At 42.9% G+C, this 13,556-nt stretch overlaps 1 protein-coding gene across 2 annotated transcripts in view; it reads right to left on the reverse strand.

Annotated features, from left to right (window-relative positions):
• sema5a (sema domain, seven thrombospondin repeats (type 1 and type 1-like), transmembrane domain (TM) and short cytoplasmic domain, (semaphorin) 5A) overlaps nt 1–13,556 on the reverse strand; it is a 144,181-nt gene that overhangs the window by 19,242 nt on the left and 111,383 nt on the right. For both annotated transcript variants that reach the window (XR_437047.3, XM_006794637.3), the window contains exon 16: nt 11,916–12,141. Coding sequence is in view for 1 of the 2 variants with exons in the window: in XM_006794637.3 (XP_006794700.2) it covers nt 11,916–12,141 (226 nt within the window). In the remaining variant the exon portion in view is untranslated. The remainder of the gene's footprint in view (nt 1–11,915; nt 12,142–13,556) is intronic.

Below are 13,556 nucleotides of genomic sequence, written 5' to 3' on the forward strand. Positions count from 1 at the left end.
CGCCACACCAATCCATTTCCCTGGACCTCAAGATACTAAAACTCCTCCACATGGGTCAGCAACTCACTCCTGATCCATTCCTTTTCCAACTAAGAGCCATGGTTTCAGACTTGGAGGTGCAAATGTACGTCCCAACCCTTTCAAATTCAGCTGCAAAACACAAGCAAGCTGGAGGTCGTGGCTTGTTGAAGCCAAAAGACCCACCGGACTTGCAAAAAGTAGAGAAGCAATCCTGAGATAAACTGTCCTCCATCCTCCAAGTATAAGTGACAGCAGGCAGCCCTGTGTCCAACACACACCCGGACATATATGAAATATACATCTTACACATAATTTACCTTTTTATGTTCTATATAAATCGTCTACTGACAAACATAGTCTCACAGTTGGTGTTCTAGCTCTCTTGACCAGATTTTTGTTTTGAATACAGCAGAAGGAGCACATATGAGGAAAAGAAACTCAAGGCTAGCTCTTTCCATTTATCACTCCTGCCAATACAATCACGAGTAACAAAAATGTTCAGCTGGTTCTGCTGGCTGTTCTGGTGGACATCAAGCACATGGTTGTTGTATTTAAAAAAAACCTAAAAACACAGCCAATGCAACTATCTATGATGGCCAACAAACAGTGTAGGAGGAAACTTATTTCTTTACCTGCACTAAGGAAACTTGCTACCATCAAAGAAAGATCCTTCTCCCTGATAATTTGCCTGGCTTTCTGAGGTAGCAGTCAGACCAGATTAAAAAAAAGGGAAATAAAGCTGAAAGTGAGTCAATGTCAGAGAACACAGGCAAAGAAAAGCCCATCACTGAGCCTGAATGTGAGTACCCAAAAACTTTTCTTTTGTTGTTAAGCTTTATTGTTGAAAACTGTTTAGACGGCATTGTCAAAATCTTCGGGTACGATGTTTTTAAGAGCTTAGAGCCATGATTTCATGCAGACATGGTGTAATGGCTTTCTGCCAAAAAGTATAAAAAAAGTGATTTTTTTTTTTTTAAATTCTGACAGGTGGTGTTTTTTTTTAACTGCTTACTCTGGCTTCCTAATTTTGTTGACTCTAAGTCACAAAAATTTGTGCTGCTCTGTAAAGCGCTGGGGCTGAAGGTGAAACAGGCAGCGTGTCACTGGCATCCCAATCTTACCCTGCAAATTTGGTGTCAAGTTAATTCCAATTAGGTTGTGAACTTCATCTGACAGCAATCTGGAGGAGGGCACGGGTTACGTGCTTAGGTGAGGCATGACTGACAGGCATACAGGGTGGGATCTTGCAACTAAGGCGACATCACCTAAAAAGTACACAGGAGCGTCACAATTTAAGCCATTCGCTGCCGTAGAAACACACGATGCAACTGAAGAGGATTCCATAAGAGCCTCTTCCTTAAATGGATCAACTTATTACACAAAATGAACACAGTACTCCACAATGACAAGCAACACAAGCCTTTAGAGGGGTTTTCGTATTTACATACCTCATTTACATAAGCATTCAAACCCTTCACTTAGTGAGTGGTTAAAACATCTTTGGCAGCAATAACATCCTCAAGTTTTCTTGGGAGTGATACTACACACTTGGAACAGAAAGTTTCTCTCATTCTTCTTGGCAGAATCATTCAAGCCTATCCCTGCTGGATGGGGAGTGTTGGTGCACAGCCAATTTCAGGTCTCTCTAGAAGTGCACTATTGAGTTCTGGTCCAGATTCCGACTGGCCGAATCAACAATATTTTCCGATGATGCTCCCGAGTTTCCGCATGGTTTTAGGCTATTGGGTATTTAGAATGTAAACTTTTGCTTGGTTTTTATCTTTTTTTGCATCCATTTTTCCATCTGACTAGTCTCCCAGTCACTGTTACAGATTCCCACAGCATGATGCTGCTACTATTGAGCTGGTACTAATGAAATGACGCCAAGAGCATAGTTTTTGCTACACATGGAATCGTGGCGGAACAGTTAAATCCTTCTTTAATCAGAGCAGAGGATCTTGCTTCGCATGGTTTCAGAGCTGCCTTTTGGTAAACCCCCAGCAGGTTTTCACATGCCCTTTAGTGTGGAATGGCTTCTGTCTGCTGACTCTACCATGAAGGCCTGATTGGAGTAGTGCTATAAGGTTCTTGAACGGCTACAAAGGAACTCCGCCCATTAAGTCTGACGTCAATAGCCATTTCTGGAACTCATACAAACACTGTGGTATCAAAAATGACCCAAATTCTTCTATCTTTAATAAAATAAAATGATCAGTGTGGCTGCTCTCTCAGTCAACAGAATACCTATGATGATTCATCCACAACACGAGGTTAGACATTAATGTGCTGCTGCGTGGTTTTGATTACTCGCTATTAAAAATTCCTGATGCTCAGCTTTGTGTACCGATTCAAATCTCAGGTAGCCTCAGAGGGATTCTTTTCAGAAGCATTCAAATATTGCAAATATTTGCTGTTTGGAAAACCACGAGTCCATGACCTATAGTTACACCGTAAGATTTTTAAAAACTGAGTTTAAAGATGCGATGCACATAAACGGTGCTAATAAGAAAGCAAGAGAAGCTGACAGTAATCACAGATTATTTTTAGGCGCTTGTTTATAACAAATAAAACAAGACACAAGTGTTCTTGAGCAATTTGTGTGCTACAGAAATGTGCCTTGAAACAATATTGCCTCATACGTCTATTTTTTTAACCTCCTGGCTTGAGTTTCAGTTTCTATACACTAACAACTGTGCGCCAGTGCACTCTAATCAAGTCAAGAAAGACCAAAATTGATCTATAACATTTCATTGCTATATTCACAGAGCTCCTCTGAGCCTGAACCCTGAACCTTCTTGCAACAGCTAACAGGTCTAATCACTGCTCGATGCTGCTCGTGTGAAGTCTGTGTTTTCTGCATGCTTGCGTGGATTCTCACCAGGTACTCCATCTTCCTCCCACAGTCCACAGAAATGACAGGTATATTGGCAAAGCTAAATTTGTCATAGACGTGAATGTGACTGTGAATGGTTGCCTGTATTTCTGTGCTACCCCTGCAACAGACTGGCGACCTATCCAGGGTGTACTCCACCTATGACAACTGGGACACACTCCTACGCCCCTCCAGGATCCTAAACTGGATAAATGGAAGATGGATGGATGGAATTAGATATGAAGCTTATGTGCAAGTCCTGGATTCTTTGCTGCTAGTCTCTTTGTTACATTACTACCACTTTCCCACGATGCCAATCTCAGTACTGACGTCTTTACTTTAGTCCAATCATCTTCTTGCCTGCCTTCTTTGAGCCAATCAGCTTCCACTCTGCGTGGTTTAAATCTGCGCTCTCTGTCATTTTCCTTCCACCTCACCCAGAAACTCAGAGCTCAATCCAAACCTCCACCTTCATCTTCACCACCACCAGTGACCAGGGTCCTGTCCTAAATCCTATTTAGGGATTCCACTCTGACATAATGGGTCATTGGAGACTAATCACCAAATACATTTATTTCTCTATCTCAATGAATAATATTCAATTCTTCCAAATGATCTCGCCTCACTGAAACAACAGCTGTTTTGTAGATTATTGTTGGTTCTCAGGATGTCGCACTCTTTCTCCATCTCTCATCCTTTGTGAAGACCTTCACGTCCTTACTTTTATTCAGCAAAATAAGGAATGCATTCAATCTTTTTTACTATTTTGTAGCAGTTTCCCATAGAAACAGGCCTCTCAGGTACCAGATGTATGTGTTGTATGACTTTGTCTCTAACTAAACTGTGCGCTCTGTTGTTGGCTCAACTACTTTTACTTTTTTTGCTTGACAGAGTAACAGCCACATGAAAAGGGAGCATTGAGTGTAGGAAGAGAGCAAGAGAACGAGTCAGAATACCAAAAAGACAATAAGGACACTGGGTTGGTTGTCATCCGTCAGAGTCGTCCCTCAGCGCTGTCTTGTGTCTACTCAGTGCCTGCTCACGACATCCATGCACAAGAACTAATCTCTCGTCCATGAGAGGGCCCTGGCCTTGATACCAGATCAGCTGAAGTGAAACACATCAGGCTGCTGACAAGCCACCGTTTCTCCCTGGGATAAAATGAAGCCATCACTCACCAGCACAAGCTAGCAAAATTACAAACTCACAACCTTCTTTCATCTTTACAGCGCTTTCTTTTGCCTCTGCCTCTGGCTTTGTGTGATGCAAATGATAAAACATTTAAAGCAGCAGTGGTATAATCAAGCTTAAAAGCTTTTTTTTTAAAAGCTTGATTATACCACTGCTTCACATAAAACCAGCCTGACTAACTTTTAACTAATTCACCACATGTACAGATTGAATCGCACAAGAATATCTGTTTTATCGACATATGGCTTTGCAGAAACCGTCATTTAAAATTAAAAGTGCAGTGGGCTGGCCTGTGGCAGCACAGACAGTGAGTAATAGCTACGAAGTCTTTTAAATTAAGCTGACTAATGATAGAAAGCGAGCTGGTTTCAATCCTTGCCACAGTGGGAGGGTTATTTCCAGTTTTATGTCAAATACAGGTGGCTGCTTGATTGGTGGATAATTGACGGAACAAAAAAACACCGCCCCCGAACACAGAGAGTGCAGTCACAGTCCTGAATGGCAAGCAGCCTGATATCTGGCAAGACTTAAAGGGTTGTGTTGTGGTTTCAGTCTGTTCAAAAATCTGAGAAAAAAGCAACACAGTAAGGAATTACAGAAGAAAGAATGCAAGCAAGCTTTATTAATTCCACATAGGTTGTGTCGTGCTGGGTTTTGTCTACCCCTATTTGTGGAGCATACATGAAACCAAAGAGGGCATGCCTTCTCATACATTTGAGCAATGTTAGCAGCTCTGTCTGGATTTTTATTGGTTGTGGGAAAGAAACCCCATCCATCCATCCATCCATCTTCATCCGCTTTATCCGGGGCCGGGTCGCGGGGGCAGCAGCCTAAGCAAAGAGGCCCAGACCTCCCTCTCCCCAGCCACCTCCTCCAGCTCATCCGGGGGAACACCAAGGCGTTCCCAGGCCAGCCGAGAGATATAATCTCTCCAGCGTGTCCTGGGTCTGCCCCGGGGCCTCCTCCCGGTGGGACATGCCTGGAACACCTCACCCAGGAGGCGCCCAGGGGGCATCCTTACCAGATGCCCAAACCACCTCAGCTGGCTCCTTTCGATGTGGAGAAGCAGCGGCTCTACTCTGAGCCCCTCCCGGATGGCCGAACTTCTCACCCTATCTCTAAGGGAGATGCCAGCCACCCTTCGGAGGAAGCTCATTTCCGCCGCTTGTATCCGCGATCTCGTCCTTTCGGTCACTACCCACAGCTCGTGGCCATAGGTGAGGGTAGGGACGTAGATCGACCGGTAAATTGAGAGCTTCGCTTTTACACTCAGCTCCCTCTTCACCACGACGGACCGGTGCAGCGTCTGCATTACTGCAGCTGCAGCCCCAATCCGTCTGTCGATCTCCGGCTCCCTTCTCCCATCACTCGCCAAACTTAAACATGCTCCGCCACTCTGCGTTCCTCCGCCACTGCCTTGTTTGAGTTTTGGATGAAATGGATTCTGGGATATTGCATTTCGTCATTTCAAGCTGATTGGAGACCAAAACAGCCAATCAGATTTTTTGCATCCAAGTCTGTAATTGGCTGGTTTTGTGGCACAAATATAACAGTGTACAGAAAGAGTTGAGCGCGCACGGGCAGAAATGTTGAGAGCGCAAGCAACACATTGCGAGCGAGCGCAAATGCAAATACTGAGCGACAGGGGCTGCTATTTTGTGTGTATGGATAATAGCAAACACTGAAATACATTTTTTGCACGCAGCAATGAATTTTGTTCACTCAAATTTAGCTTTTCTTCGCTCAAAATAAATTTCTCCTCAAAATGCAACACTTGCAGCTGCAATTATTTTTACGTGCACTCAGAATAGTGGCACAAAAATAACGCCATAAAAATTCTCTAGTTTCTCTCTAGTTTCAAGATTCACTGTCTTGTTCCTATTGAAAGTTCCTATATCTTACTGAAATGTTGCTCTGTAGTTTATTGTGTCTTATTTTAAGTGCAATGAGATAATTTTGACTAGAAATAAGACAAATATACTTGGTAGCCTTTGAATTTTTGCAGTGTATACTGGAATGCAATAGCATTGCTTTACTCCTTTGTCCAAAAATGGATCAGCTATTTGCGGATACTGAACTTTAATTATAGAAGTGGCACTGTGGTTGGCACTTTTGCCTCACAGCGTGAAGGTCCTGGGCTCAAATCCTAGCTGGGGCCGTTTTGTGTGGAATTTGCATTATCTCCATATGTCTGTGTGGGTCTTCTCCAGATACTACAGCCTCCTCTCGCAGTCTGAAGACATGCATGTTGGGCTAAATTGACTGTAGGTTTGTGAATGTGAGGCTGTCTCTTGTCTGTCACTCTGTGTTTTAGCCGTGCGACAGTTTGGGGACCTGAGCAGAGAAGAAAACTACTAGACATAGTTTCCACGCATTAAAACATTTGAAGTTACATTAAAAAGAGAGCTGAGGAGGCCAACGGCCCCAGGAAACATCAAAGTCATTTATTGAAAATCAGCAAGAAGAAGAAACAGCAGTAAACCACACTAAAGAATAGCATAGAGAGCATAACACAGGGTTAATATATTCTTACATTGTTAAACAGCTGGTGTTTTTTGCACACACCTCTAACTGGGGCTCCTTTAGATGCCACTGCAAATCCTCTGCTAGCTTATGGGCGAGTGGGGTAAAGTGTGTGAGCCCTCGCTGACCCTCTAACAGCCTGTGGCCCCAAGCAGTTGCCTGATGTGGTTGTTGTTCACAAGCTGCTGTTATGAAAAAAACAATCCTGGAAGCCATCCTTGATTTGAATTTGCATTGAATTTTATTCCTTTGCCAATTTGCCGCCTCTCCCCCGAGCCGTTTTGGCACAGTGCTTAACAAACCGACACACAAGCAGACAAAACAGCATTTCAGGAAGCAAAATTCATGTCTGCAAAAAAGGACCAAATGATTCGGAAAATTAAGAATTCCTGCGTTGTCATTTGTGAGGTATGAAGTTATTATTTTTTAAGTGCATACATGCCATTTGGGGATGAAATACAAGACATGCACTGTAGCAGTATCTAAAGGTTTTGGGGGCATATCGGTGACACCATCAACTGTGCAAGGCTTCTACAGTGTGCTTCCATCCATAGAGAAGCAGATGAAAAGCAGGGGTGTAGGTATGTGTATGCACTAAACAGTAGGATATACTGTATGAACAGGAGAGGAAATCTATAGATTTTATGTTTTGCTCTTGAAAAATTAAAAAGAACTTCATGTTTAACACTTAAATTTATCCAACTGATCAAATGTTTGGCTTTTCATTCAGCCATGTAAGATGTGAAAAAGAAGGAAAATGACTACAAGAGCTACGAGACTAATAAATGGGTGTACATGACAAGAGTGGTCTTTAAATCACCACAGATCTTAAGTAATTAACTCATCGCTATCATTAAGCTACGATCACTGATATGAAACAAGTCAGTATGTTACATAAAAGCTCATTGTAAATGCTTGGTTAAATCATATAGTCATAATTTGTCTCTCGTAATAAAGACAGATAGCGATCACAAGGCAACAGTGAAACAAAGACAGAAGGAAGCTGCTAGGTTGGCTCCAGCAGCAGTTTTATTCCCCCTGTATTGACAGGGGATTAATTTCTTCTTATCTGTATGTCCGTGATAACACTTCCAGGTGTGTGCCAATAACATCTGCCATGTGTGAATATAATCCAAATCAGGTATATCTGATGGCTGTGATGCACGAGTGTACAAACACAGTGCCCAGGAGGAGGGCGGCGGAGAAGATCTTAAACAACATGGAAAAGTGGGCTTTTTATTAAATTGTAGGGAAGTGACATTAGTGTGACAGCAAGGCGGCAAGTGAGAGAAAATGTTCATGCACTGACTTCAAAAGAGAATATCCAAACAAGAACATAACTAGCAGTAAGAAAAGGTTAGTTAACATAAAAATATGTGTAAAGAGAATGTTTATATATAGTGTGTGAAAAAGTGGATACATACATTTTTAAAAAAGGATTTATATTCAGTTTTAAGCTGTTAAGTCAGTAACAGCAACATGTTAATTCTTTAACAGTTTCCTTTTCACATCGAAATGGCATGAATGCACTGACATCTGTGGTCATCAGTTAACACAAGCAGGCGTTAACGGTTGATCCTGTTAAAGACTGCAAAATGGTCCTGACCGAACGCTGCCACGCACGTTATCCATCTCATCATCCACACTTCTGACAGATTTCAGCTTGCTCTTTCTATGAATGGGTCCCAGCGCTGTTTGGTGGCATGAGCCCTTTTAATGCAAGTATGTAATCAGCCAATCAAACTGGTTTCTTCAACATGACAGTGAGTTCAGCCTCCGTAGTCACCAGATCTCAATCCCCTAGAGCACCTTTGGGACGTGATGGGAAAAGGCATCTTTTTTAATTTTTTCCACAGAGAGTTAAGGTAGAATTCTGAAAGCACAAGGATGAGCAGCTCCATAGTATAATGGTTAACACATTCACCTAATATATGAAAGATCACTGCTTTGAGACTGGGAGGACACACAAATCCCTGGGAGAGTTGTGTCAGGGAGGGTATCCGGCATAAAAACCCACAAAATCAACCTTTGGATCCATCTGCTGTGGTGACCCCGTTTGAATCAGGGAGCAGCTGAAAGAGGCTTGAAGGCAAAAAGGGGTCCAAAAATGTCTGCCAATATATTTGTGAATTCTTAATTTACAAATAAAACTGCGTTTTCAGACGACACTTGGCTGCAGGAGGTAGTTTCTGATTAAAAGCTGCAAACTAGAAGCTTCTAGCTAACCGCTGTTAGCTTTGACTACATTCAGCTGAGCTACGAGAAGGTTTTCTTTTTTTACCACTTCATAATTCTGATACTATTGACAGCCACAGGGGAAAAAACAACAAATTTTGTTTTTAGAAAAAATAAGGCCCCAGGAAAAAACTATTCTCTAAACCAGGTACTGAATGATACATGAAGAAACCCTTCTGTAAAAATAAACACCCTCCAAAATGCTGACAAATATAGAATAAAAATGTATGAGAAAAACTTATTTAAAAAAACAAAAACAAACTTCTTTTGCAATTGCAGATATTTATCAGATGCTCGATTTCTTCAATATGATAACAATAATAAATTTTTTTATTTTACAAATATTGTGTTCAATTATTCAAAGGAAGTATTATGTCACCCATGGACTAAATTGCATAAATTTCTAGGAGACAAAGCGCAGTTTAAAAGAAGAAAAAACAGTACTTGGATGCTCACCTTAAGTGTCTCAACATGTCCTCTGCTAAGGATTAACAGCAACATGTTTATTGTGGCCTATGCACTAATTGATTACCGTCTCAAATAACTTTCCCGCCACTCTTCATAGAGCAATCTGTTTACACTGGCTCTCACAGGTAAAGCGCGTGATGTGAGCTGAACTCTAATCGATTGCAAGCTGCCTGATGCAAATAGTAAATCTTTATTGAGTGACACACCATTTCTTTTCGGGGTCCCGCCGTCTCAGAGGGATCTCGTTGTCCTTTGCCCCAGTTCTGAGTATCAATAAACACCAGCGCTGTGGTAGTAATTACTTTATGATAGCCTCTTGCTGTCAGAAAAGTTAACTGCTGTCCCCAGGGATCTGGCACCACATGAGAGATGGACAGTAGGAGGAGGGCTTATTGAAAGTGTCTCATACACACACACAGACACACACACACACACACACAATGTGCACATATCCACCCACCAAGAAAAAAAAAAGAAAAAGGCAAACGCACATATTACCCGCCTCCACGTAAACCCACAAATACACACACCAGTGCTCTCCAGATGGATGGCAACTTTGATAATGGCTGAAATGAAGAAGTGGATCGCTGGAGTCTGTCCTCTTTTTCGACAGTTATGACTTAAAACTCCTCCGAGAAGTGAATCATACCGAAGACTGGAGATGGACAATCAACACGGGACGGAGCGGACGAGAACACAGGGGCCACGCACACCTCAATAGATCTCCACCTTACTCAGTACGGCTAATTGAAACGGAAGTTTCAAAGTGCACACTGAAGTATTTTTTTAAACCTTTTTTTCCCTTTTGCTCAAACACACGTAACTCAGTTTTTTCAAAAAGGAGGGGAAAAAAAGACAGATTTGAGTTAAACCGTTCTGATGTTGAAAGGAAATTTGCTTCACAGAACATTTGCAGAAAGTAAATGAAAAAGAAAGAAAAAATCGTTTCACATATTTTACCGATTCCATATTAAATCACCATGTTATTCACAAGGCTACGCTTTGAGGAGACTAGAAACATTGCCTGCAGTGATGTTAATTACTTATCTAGTTAAAGCGAAGTGTAAAGTGCAACAGCCTCACAACTAATCATGCTGTTGATAATCTTTGCCACAGTACGTATAATGAAGTCTGTCTCTATTAGCACAGATATCCTAACCTCCCCTGCAAAATAATGGTTTAAACGCAACCTGCAGTAGCCTTGCTACAAAGTTTCCACTTTAACAAGCTGAGCTAAATGCACTTTTCATTTTCATGATGGTATATCTGTGAAAAAAAACCCACCCAAAACAAAAAAACAGCTACATTTTTACAGCTAGTACTACTCAGCTCATATGGTGCATTACCATCTGCCTGCTTGGATCCTATAGTCGGCTTGCATCCTGCACAGACTAACGTTGCCAAAAGTGACTGCTGAAATCACTGCCTTGCTTTTTTTCCCTCCAATTGTTGTAATTAACACTGAAGCTAATCTGATGTCGGGCTGCCGGTGACAACCCCTAATGAAACGCGTTGTGTCGGTTACTTCCTCCCACTAATCAGAAACAAGACAGACCTATTAAAGCTCGAGCCTTTGTTCTCTAACGTCTCAGATGTGTGGCTGTCACTCCTCTTAAAGCTTTGAGTCTGCAGTCAGGTTTTTCCTCTGTGCTTGTCGGCGCTCATTTAAAACCCTTCAGGAACATTTAAGCGCTGGCTTCAAAGTGTGAGGAGAACAACTTGTACCACTGTTAGCGCCTGGAAGAAAGACGGATATTAATAATCAGAAATAAGGAAGAGGTGGTGAGATCAAAAAGGCTAACCTCGGTGATTATCGCAGCGTGTGGCGTGTGATTGGTGGTAGCAACAGACCACCCAGAGACGCAGATGAACCCAGCGTGATGGGAGGCCGCCGCAGCTTAGCCGGGCGCTAACTCTGAAGCCCTTTAAAAACAGCTTTTTCCCCTCTGAGGCAGAGAGCGGCACCATAAACAAACTTTAACTGCTGCATCTGTATCTGAATCGCTTTGCTGTGGTGCGATGCCATCCTGCATGTCTCCTCTCTAACACTTCTCTTGGACAACATAAACAACTCGTCAATTAGCAGGCTGCTTGTACAAACATTTACAGCGTTTAATTCGCCTGGGGTGTGGCTGACTGAGACCGTGTGGTGCAGTGACTTAAGCAAATGGGAATAGCTGGAATTACGGATAAAGAGCCGCAGTTTGCTGCTTCTTTGTGAGGCTGTAAATGAACTTGTGCATGTGTGTCTGTTTGCGTTTCTGTGCATGTGAGCGCGGCGGATGAAATTAGTCGTAAACTGCTGATCGGCTTTGGATTGGAAGTTCATTAGCACATCTGACGCCTTGATGTCTGATAAAGGCGAGGAGGACGGGATGGTAAACACGAGAGTTGACCGAGCTAGGGCTCCTATAACTTTTCCAGGACATCGAGAAAGGAAGAGAAAGAGCAACAGCCAAACAGAAAGAAGGACTGACTTGAGGCGAGGAGGACAATAAGCCGCCCGTAGAGCTGCAGAAGGACAGTTGGAGCAGGAAAACAGGAACATCCAGAGGCTGAGAGAGCTGGAAAGAGACCATCTGTCTCTTCCCTCTTATGCACTCACCATCAGTGGAGCAGCCAGTGGATCCGTCGCTGGAACAGTAGCGCATCTCAATCCTCTGTCTGCCCACTTCTAGCAGGCTCGGGTCTGGGATGCGAGCTTTGCAAGTGTAGCGGAAACGCTGCTCGTAGTGGCCGCCGTTGTCGGAGATGTTGACAGGCGTCCACGGGGTCCAGGGCGTGGTCTTTTTAAGGTCGGGACATGGCAGAGTGTTGCAAGACTGGTACTCCTGCAGGCACAGAAACACTGCATTTTAACCCACAGTTTTATTTCACGAGAGAGAATCACAAATGACCGAGGCGATAATTAGCACAACAGGCTCTGACAAAAGCCTTCTGTTGTGCTTTCCAAACATAATAATGACCCAGACAATGCCTTCTGAAACCCTCAGCAGTCGCTCATGTGAAATTAAACAAACTATAAAGGGGTGAGAAAAAAAACCCCAACGCCTTTCATCATCGCTCATCCTTGAAAGCCTCTTGATTCTGGTTCTGGCAGGTTTACAGTACGGCATGTTACCAGAACGAGTGCCACTCATTCCCAAAAATACCCTTTACAAACCAACCAGGCCTGGTTTGCCTGGCTCTAATATAGCGTGCCATTCTGCCTGCACGCACCGGCTATAGATATGCTCCCATTAGACCACTTGCCGAACATGGAAAGAGGCAAACAAACCAAGCAGAAAAGGTCATTGTTGATCAAATTTAATCTATAACCACAGGAAAAAGATGGAGAGAAGGAGCGCTGAAGCCAAGGACTGCAAGAGGCTGACACAGAAAGAGGCGAAGAATACAGTAATAATGGCAACTCTTCCTGCAATCTGCATTTGACTTTGAAAGCCAGGTGGTAAAAATGAATAACACGCCATTAAAGCCATAACAATATGATATGTGGGACCTACTCAGGAGTACCATATGTATATACATATATATATATATTTATATATATATTTATATCCAGCACTCTCCTCAGCCAACTTGGACAGCTGGCTGGAAAAGAAATACTCTTATTCTGTGGTGCTATATTTGGTGATAAGATTCAATATGATAATAGATGGGTAATAGGAAGTCCGGCCCCGTTTTGTTCCCAGCTAAAGAGTAAGAAGGCGGAGGGAGAGATACGTCTGAGGAAAATGACACTGTAGAAGAGAAGGTGAGATGGCTGCCATTTTCCTCGCTGCTTGTTTATTTATGCTGAATAGGACTTGACTGACTGCCAGACCTTGACAAAATAAGATAAGAGTTCCTTTCTGCACATCCGTCAGCCTGTCACATAGGATACGCTGACAGGTCAGCTGAGGAGAAGAGCTCTATACATTATACAGTATGCAGGCATATTTTTCACCATCTCACTTCCTTTTTTATCCGCTGTCATGGTCTTACTTTGCATCCATCCATCTATCTTTATATTCCCCCAACTCCACCCCCCTGCGTTCTTCTCACACAGTTTATAACTCGCTTTGTGACACATCTGTCCCCCCCCTCTCTGTTTCTTATTTTTTTTCCTTCTGTATCTGTTTCATCTCCTTCTCCTCTCCCTATGCACCACTGTTTCTATCTCCTGCTTCCTCTTGCTCCCTCTGCCTCCCTTCCCCAGGGTACCAAGGTTAAAAACACAGCGAGGATTTAGATTCTGTTAGGGCCC

Source organism: Neolamprologus brichardi, chromosome 9 (genome assembly GCF_056152115.1).
Source record: "Neolamprologus brichardi isolate AB-2024 chromosome 9, ASM5615211v1, whole genome shotgun sequence".
NCBI lineage: Eukaryota > Metazoa > Chordata > Actinopteri > Cichliformes > Cichlidae > Neolamprologus > Neolamprologus brichardi.